Here is an 8905-nt window from a genome sequence, read left to right on the forward strand (position 1 = left end):
TTCCTTCAATTCAGTCATCTTTAGTTTTGTGTGTTGGAGCTTTGCATGGAATCATGGAAACCTGTGGTGATCCTTGGTTACCATTTCTCTCATATTAGAGAGATTTGAGATCACACTGTAGCCATAGCCACGAGAGCTGAGATCTCCTAAACAACACTGGACCCCTGGTCTCAGCCCACCTGCCCTTGTCCCGCCGTGACTCTGTACCCCAGAGGTCCCTTGGTGTCAGTGCTGGAAAAGACGCTGCAGAGGGAAACTCTCCTCCCTGCACTGGGCACATCCAAGGGAGCTCAAAGAAGCGGCTCAGAGAATCCCCCCTCTCTGCTAGTGAAGGGAGAAGCCTGGCTTCCTGCTTTATCATGGTCTATGTTTAAGTGCTAAATGAGAGATTCCTGTGCAGTCGTGACAAAAACCAGGTATCTTTATTTATTATTTTAAGATGGATGTAAAAGAGAAGTAAAAAAGAAAGAAATAGATAAAATACAGCCTTGATGCCAGATATCCTGGTGAGTGAATGAAGCAGTTGTTATCATTTATCTTGTTCCCACTGGATGAATTTCTTCAGTGCCTCCTTGAGCTCCTTGTTCCTCATGCTGTAGATGAGGGGGTTCAGGGCTGGAGGCACCACCGAGTACAGAATGGACACAACCATATCTAGAAGTGGGGAGGAGATGGAGGGGGGCTTCAGGTAGGCAAACAATACAGTAATGACAAACAAGGAGACCACGGCCAGGTGCGGGAGGCACATGGAAAAGGCTTTGTGCCGGCCCTGCTCAGAGGGGATCCTCAGCACAGCTCTGAAGATCTGCACGTAGGACACCACAATGAAAGTGAAACACCCGAAGAATAAACAGGCACTAACCACAATTATCCCAGCTTCCCTGAGGTAGGAGTGTGAGCAGGAGAGCTTGAGGATCTGGGGGATCGCACAGAAGAACTGCTCCACCACATTGCCTTGGCAGAGGGGTAGGGAAAATGTGTTCCCAGTGTGCAGGAGAGCATAGAGAAAGCTACTCGCCCACACAGCTGCTGTCATTTTGACACAAGCTCTGCTGCCCAGGAGGGTCCTGTAGTGCAGGGGTCTGCAGATGGCAACGTAGCGGTCATAGGCCATGACAGTGAGGAGATAATACTCTGCTGATACGAAAAAAAGGAAGAAAAAGACCTGTCCAGCACATTCCAAGTATGAAATGACCCTGATGTTCCACAGAGAATTGTGCATGGAGTTGGGGACGGTCGTGGAGATGGAGCCCAGGTCGAGGAGGGAGAGGTTGAGGAGGAAGAAGTACATGGGGGTGTGGAGGCGGTGGTCGCAGGCTACGGCTGTGATGATGAGGCCGTTGACCAGGAGGGCAGCCAGGTAGATGCCCAGGAAGAGCGAGAAGTGCAAGAGCTGCAGCTCCCGTGTGTCTGCAAATGGCAGGAGGAGGAACTCGTTGAGGGAGCTGCTGTTGGACATTTGTTCCTTTGCAGCATACGGGCAATATCTGAGGAAGAAAAGGCATGGAGAAGTTAGAGAAAACTTCCCTGAGTGAAACTTTCTCATATCCTTGCCTAAACACACACTCATTGCTTCCCCCCGCATTTTAGCAGGACCATCCTTGAGTTCTATGGCTTCAGCTCTTGGCCTTGATGCTGGGAGAGCAGCGCTGGCCTCTCCATCTGCCTTGGTCGCAATTACCCTGTGCTCTCACCTTGGAGGTGTAGGACACTTGCACTCATGTTACCCTCAATTAAATGACACCATGGGGAGCAGAGGATTCCTTTACATCACCTCCACCAGCACTCTTTTGGAGGTGATGTCAGGCAGGTTTCCGCCCTCCCCTTGGAGCCAGCAACACCTTGGGCTCCTGCCAGCTGCCCACATCCACCTCCCTGCAGCGATTTTGTGACCTCAGATTCCAGGAGGCTTCTCCCTGGGGCACCCAGACAGCACCTGCTGTAACGGGGGAGCTGAGCTCTTCTGGAGGGCAGCTTGCAGCCCAGACAGGCACCCAGGGAGACGGCAGGACGTCCTAAGGATGGGGTGTCCTGATGAGAGAGGTGGCTCAGTCCAAGCTCCTCCAACCGCACTGCCCTGAGCCCCACAGCTTAGAGGGCACTTGGGCACCTCACAGTCCAGGACCCCTCTGCATGGCAGGACCCACAGGGCCAGTGTCTGACCTGCATCAGAAACCCCCTGTCCAGATAGTCCAAGGGAAGGAGAAGGGCAGCGTGGGCAGGTGGGATCATGGAGTAACACCATGATAGCTGTGCCGAGGGAGGCAGGGCCTGGCAGGGACAGAGGGGCACTCAGATGTGTCTCCTCTCCTGGACATCTGGCTGCTCTGGGACAACTCCTGCCCTGGCCCCCATGGCCTGGAGTGCAGAGGGCTGTGCTGGTGGGAAGGGGCGCTGCAGGAGGCACTTTCCTCTCACCATGATTCCATAGCCTGGAGCCGTCCCTGCAGGAGCTGCTTCTCTGTCCCCACGTCTCTGCCCTGTCCATATTCATAGACCCCATCGCACCCACTGGGTGCTCAGCTCTGCCCTGTAGACACCTGCCAGGGGCAGGACCCTGCCCAGGGCACCTCCGTGTTTGCAGGTGCAAAAGAGCAGGTGAGACAAACCTTGCTGAGGCCGGGGAGGGGATGTTGGCTGTGTCTGCAGGCAGAGGGGTGGGCGAAGGCAGCCGTGACCCCTCTGAATGTGTGGCTGGAAGTCCCTGCTCTAAAGCACGAGCAGCTCCAAACAGGAGAAGCTGGGAGAGCCACCCTGACAAATCCAATCAGCTGCTGAAGGCGCCAGGTTCAGAAGATCCCTCCAGGAACCGCAGCAGTGTAGCCCTGCAGCCAGAGACTTACCGTGTCAAGGGCTGGGGAGGTTTCTGCCTGCAGTGAGCTCAGCCGCCCTCCCATTCCCAACTGTCTTTCACTTAGGAGCGACTCATCCCAGCCTGGTGCCTGCGGGCAGTGCCCTGAGTCTTGGTGCTCCTTTATGAGGAGCTGCTCCTGGGCAGAGCTGTCTCTCTGCAGCGCCTGCCAGGTTGCCATGGGCTCCCGCAGTCCCAGGAGCCAGGCCCAGCTCAGGAGCAGGGACCCAGCTGCAGATGGGACATTTTCTGTCCCCTGTGCAGCCTCCACGCCTTTCTGAGGCTCCAGGGCTGACAGTTCCTGCAAGGCAGCAAGGTCATCCCTGGCAAAGGTCCACTGATGTAAAGAGAGAGAGTCCGTGGAATGAATCCAGCATGCAGCTGGCCTCATCAGAGGATGGTTGTCTAGGAGAGTGGACATGTCCTGCTGTTGAAGCCTCTGCTTCCATCCCATAAGAACTCAGAACACTTGCACAGGGGCAAGAAGGGAGTTAATACCTTCATGCTTCAGGAGGTGATTTAGAGCAGTTCAGCAGTACAACTAATGCCCATTGAGAAGCTCCAGGAGTGCAGGAGGATTCAGTTTGCTCTTGTGCACTCCACAAACTCAGAGGAGGATTCCCTTTGTCCAGCTGCTGGGGTGCACAAAACGGCTGCCTGTATGGGAGCTGGTTTTCTGAGCTCCCACTGCAGTCACTGGGAGAAGTGAATCAGCTGTGCACGCACACTCGCCCCTTTGGACTTTTTCCAAGCGGGAGGCAGTCCACGTTGGACAGAGCTGGTCCAAGACAGGTGCAAATATCCACTTGTTCTGACAGAGCAATGAGGAGATCCATGTCCATTGCAAAGAGCTTGCATGATTCTGTGCAGACACTTGATTTCATGCAAGGAAAACAGTTCTACTTGTCTGTGTCAGATGCCTGAGGTATCCAGCAAAACCACCACATTCGTAGCATATTTAAGAGAGAACCAACAGGAAAATTGGGCCCTTTGAATTAGTTGGCAACCACCTAGGACACCTGGGTTTCATACATGCTCCCCCAAAGTTGAGTGCCACCACTGCCTTCAGGAAAAGTCCCCCTTGGAGACAGATAACAGCTCCCCTCCTCTGGTTAGCCATGCTACTACTAATGCAGCCCCACAGGCATCTGGCATTATTCACATGACCATGCACCACTGCCTCATATGGCATCCCTCGTAGCACCAAGGCCCTTCCCCTCAGCCCTGTCCTCAGTTCCTCAAGTTTGTATCTGTCCTGACAGACAAGGTTATATTCTTCCCCACACTGTGGTACTGCCAGGAGCTTTACTTGGTAGTGGGAGGCAGTATGAATAGCCAAAACAACCCCCAAAATCCCCAGTTTAGAGAATTTCCGACTGGACATAAGGATGAAGAAATGACACCTGAAGGCTGGTGCTGTGGTGCAACAGGACACCCAGGAGGAGTCCAGGATCATCCCATGGCTTTGGGAAGGAACAACCGGTGGGGATGCAGAGACATCAGTGAAGGGAAGGAGATCCCATGTGAGAGCAAAGTGGGGAAGCAGGGTGGGTGTCTACAGGCTGCATGGACACAGCTGCGGGCATGAGACAGCACAGGACAGGCTCTGCTGGAGACAGACAAAGGCACTGCCAAGGCTCAAAGACACCAGAGCAGGTCAGCATCTTCTTGGCATGGCTGTTGTCTCTGCCACCAAGGCCTGCCAGGACACATGGGCCTCAGTGTCCCTCTTGCTGACACCCCGAAAGGTGTCATATCATTGTCCTGCACTGAGCACTGCACACCCCCACCCACACACTGTCCCCAGGAGGACCTGGAAAACATGTGGGGGAAAGGATCTCCTTTCCCAGAAGCTCAGTGGCCGAGCTTGGACATTTTGCCTGATAAAACACCTCAAGGGTTAATGTGGCATCAGAGCCACCTGCGCGTTTCAGTGATGACAATTTTCTGCTCTAATCAGCCCCTGGAGACACTTTACTGCTAACAAGTATCAGTGGGATCCATTAAAACTCAACAAAATGTTGGGGGTTGATCTTGACTTTGAAATCTCCTCTCAGTAACTGAAGTTCATGGATTCAGCACCGAATACACCATGGAGCTCATTAAAATGCAAAAAGCTCCTACAAACCATGTCCCTCCCTGCCATTTTCATCAAGTCTTGCATGACTAATTGGAGAGGTTTGGGTAGCATAGCTGAAAGGTGGAGACATCAATAATATACAAGTATTTCTGATTTTAAAGGCTTTTATTCTTACTATTGATATTCAGCTTTCCAAGTAATTGAGAGCAATATTCTGAAATTAGAATCAATCCAGAATGACTCCCAATGAAATCTGGACATCTAGGAGAACCAGTGTCCCAGACCTCAAGCACTGTATGGACACTCTTCCTCACCTCTCCCCAACCTGCCATTTCTCACATCAGCCACCTGGGACTTCCATCACTCTTGTTAGAAGCTTCTTTGTTCTGCTGAAACCAGCAACTGAAAGTTAGAGCTCATCTACTGCAACTCCCAACTGCTTTCCTTAGAGAACTAGCTGCAAACAAACACAGGGTTTTTCTTAATTGCAAAGAAACAGAAATAAAGCATGAAATAATTTCACAAATAATAATTGTGCTCTTTGAGTGTAGGCTAAGCCCAGCATGTCAACAATGAGGTTCCCTTGCTACAAGGGAAAGCCTTCCTGAAAGACAGAGCAGCCTTTAAATCCCTGAAGTGCAAACCAGCAGCTGGGTCCCAGAGTGAACAAAGAGTAACAGAGGGAGTCACAATACTGCGGTTTTACAACGGACTTTAAAGATGGTGTTAGAAACTGTCAGTTTAAGCAGGGCATGTGGGAATGTGAGAGCCACACAGCTCCTGGGTGTCCTGGGTCATGATGTGGGCCATGCTGCTTTTGGAGATCCCAGACCTGCCTCAGCTTCTCTACAAAAGTAGGGAAAAGGCCCTGATGCAAGACCCTAGAGAAGAGGGATTTTCCTGGCTGCTCACAGCAACCCAAAGAAGGACTTGGGGCTGTCAAAGGAAACCCAACCCACCAACACCAAAAGCACTGGACCCTCCTGGACCCTTAAGATGGGAGCAGGAGCGGGCAGGGGAAACAGCCACGTCCCAGACTTCCTCCATCAGGCCTTCAGCTCTGCAGCTTCTCATGGCTTCAAGGGGAGCTCCCTAAACCAATACTTCCCATGACCCTAGTGCATTGAGCAGACTGAGCAGACACAGAGGAGACAGGAGAAAGAATGGGTAGAGACCCCGGGGTCCAGAATGGGCCTTCCTGTGCCAAAGACAGGATGCTAGAGGCTGAATAGGCAACCCAAAGAAAGGAGGAAAGGCGTGCTTTGCTTTTCAGTGCCTGGAACGCCACATATCTGAAAGCTTCAAGGGGGATGCAGCCTCCCTTCTGCAAGATTTTCTCCAGGACTTTGCAAACACTACAGGAAGAGGAATGTTGGTTGTTGGAAGCTTCAGCAGTAGGGGAGTGGGGAGATGGTCATCTCACCGACTTGTGAACAAGTCAGAATTCAGCTCCTGAGGTACGGCAGTGCCTTACAGGCTCCATACAGGAGCCTGGACAGCAGTGCTGCACTGTGTGGGCCTGTCCTGAGACACCCAGGATCAAAAGTGTGGGAGATGCAGGGTGCCAGGGCTCTACAGATCCCAAAGACAGGCAGGTGCCAAGAACTATACCCAGGGGAGAAACACTACTTGGAGGTGTAATGGAAAACCCCAAAGCATAAGTAAGGTGCAAAAGAGAAATGGCTTTCCTCAGGGTCAGATGAAAGAAAGCTGGGCAAAATTCACAGGATTTGGAGAAAATTCTTCAGATTTTCTACCTCGCCTGACCCATGGTTTTGGAGCCTGTCAGGAACCAATGTCCCGTCTCAAGCCCTCTGGAGGGAAGACGTGTTAAGAATGTTTGCTCTTTTCTGACATATCATCTCTATCTTATCACAGATCAAGAAACCTTCCTGAGGGCTTTTAAAAGCAAAGAGCTTGTAGAGCCTTTCTCAGAAGAGTAGATTCCTTGAAGTTGCAGCAGGGGATCCTGCTGAAGGCAGGTCCCAGCAGGCAGGTCCTTAGGGCCTTTTCCAGTGAACTTTGGGTTATCTCCGAGGATGGAGATCTGAGAATCTCTCTGGATCCTGTGCCAGAGTTTGGCCATGCTCATAGAGAAAATGGGATCTGGTGTACAGGCATGGTCCCCACTGTGCCAAAAACAGAGGTAGAATGTGTCAGTGGCCCTCCTGGTTGTGTTCTCCCAAATACAAATCCAGGATCGTGGGCAAAATATGGCACAAGGACCTGGAGACGTTCTCAGAAATCCTCCTATCCTCAGAGATAATGTAAATTTCACTGGAAAAGGCCTAAAGACAACACCTCTACTGGGAAGTGTCTTCAGCAGGGTGTTGGATCCCTACCTCCAGATGGGTCCCTAAAAGCAGACTCAAGGAATCTGCTATTCGGAGACTCTTTCCAAAGGGACCTGTGGATTTCAAACTGCCACCTCCACCACTGACCAAGAACAGGTATCGCAGAGCCATCCATCACCCTGAGAGGCCTGATCCTTGTGAGGGGGCATCTGTCTGTCTGCAAGTGTCTGCATATCCGCAAAGTGCAGAAATGGTTCTGCTTTGTTTAACTACCAGTTTGTATGAGGGATCACAATGGATTAGGGTCTGTGATGGGAAGATGTAATGAGGGTCCAGCTTCAACAGAAAGCCTTAAAAAGAGTGAGAAGATAACTTACTCCACCAGAGTGACTCAAATCCAAAAGACTCAGGTAATCATCAAGATGATCAGAAACTGCAAGCCTGAACATCAGCTGACAGAAACCATGAAACTGTGAGAACCCCTGGGTCGCACCAGGATGCTCCAAGGAGAGAACAGGGAAACCAACAGTCCTCCCTCTGGTCTCCCAGCAGGACCCTGGGGTGGCAGGCTGGGCTCTGGAGCAGAGCACTGCAGCACGCCACTACCTGCACACCTAAACAGAGGGTCCTCAGCTTACACCTGCCTCTGCATCAAGGACACACTGGGCTAAGCACCACACTTCTGGCGCCATCCTTGTTTTTCCCAGCGCACAAGGCCCAGGTCCGGCCTCAGGCAAGCAGTGGCCGTGCTCTGGAACTGCCTGGTGGGGAACACCAGCATCTCGCTTGGCTTTTTGAAGGGCAGGCAAATCAAGATACATGGACTCTTCCAGTCTCTTCCTGCACTCCAGAGACATCACAGCACCTCCATCAGCCCCCGAAGTTTCCCTGGCAGCAGCTTCCCTGCAAGTTATTGCCACTGTCTCTAATCCCTCCATCACCACGTCCACCAGTCTCCTGGCCACATCTTCCGTATCGATGGCCTTGGTCCTGCACCTGGCAGAGGCTCTGGAGCAGGCAGCTTCTTTTTCCCTGTAGATCCTGGTGTTTTACATGCAGGAGCCTCCAGGCCTCCATGTGCCTGGCTGGCTGCCCTGGCAGTGCGCGGTGGTTTGGGAGGCAGATGTGGCACCTCCGCTCTTAGCCCAGCTCTGCTGGGCAGGGTCTCCCTGAGCCTCACAGGAGTCATCTTGAGAAGGGCAGTGGTCAGGCAGGGCCTTTGCTGGCCTCACTGCTCAGCTCTGTACCTTTGCGATGGCCTGATCAGCATCTTCAAAGCCCTGGGGGTCAGACAGCAAAGGCCACCTGTCCTTTTGTGGGGACGAAGTCGGGGTCCGCCTGCGTCGCCTCCCTGCGTGCGGCTCCTGCTTGCCCACCTGCAGGGAGAAGGAGGCACATGATGGAGAGGGTTGTGTTGCTACAAGCAGCCCCTGAGGCACAGGAAGCCCCAGCCCCCTGACGAAGGGAAGCTCATGGTCGAGCACAGCCCAGCTACACATGATTCAAAGAGGCTCTCTTATCCTTCACACAGGGCTCCCAGGATCCATATGGGCCTTGGAGCATCCCAGTTGTGCTTTGTGTTTGACAAAATCCCCACAGCCAGCAAGAAGCAGCCCCTGGACGGAGAAGGTCACACCTGGCTGGCTTGGCCCACCATGCTTGTGCTCTCCATGCAGCTCC

The 8905-nt window shown here is 52.6% G+C and overlaps 1 protein-coding gene across 1 annotated transcript; it reads right to left on the minus strand.

The window, feature by feature from the left end:
* Positions 1 to 529: 529 nt before the first annotated feature.
* LOC148593309 (olfactory receptor 14C36-like) lies at positions 530 to 1459 on the minus strand. The gene has a single exon (XM_088531433.1). It carries the CDS (start codon positions 1457 to 1459, stop codon positions 530 to 532), a length of 930 nt encoding a protein of 309 aa, XP_088387559.1.
* Between the last annotated feature and the right edge of the window lie 7446 nt (positions 1460 to 8905).

The sequence above is a fragment of the Tinamus guttatus genome, unplaced genomic scaffold, assembly GCF_059628265.1.
Source record: "Tinamus guttatus ecotype Peru unplaced genomic scaffold, ASM5962826v1 Tinamus_guttatus_pri_ptg000417l, whole genome shotgun sequence".
Lineage (NCBI taxonomy): Eukaryota > Metazoa > Chordata > Aves > Tinamiformes > Tinamidae > Tinamus > Tinamus guttatus.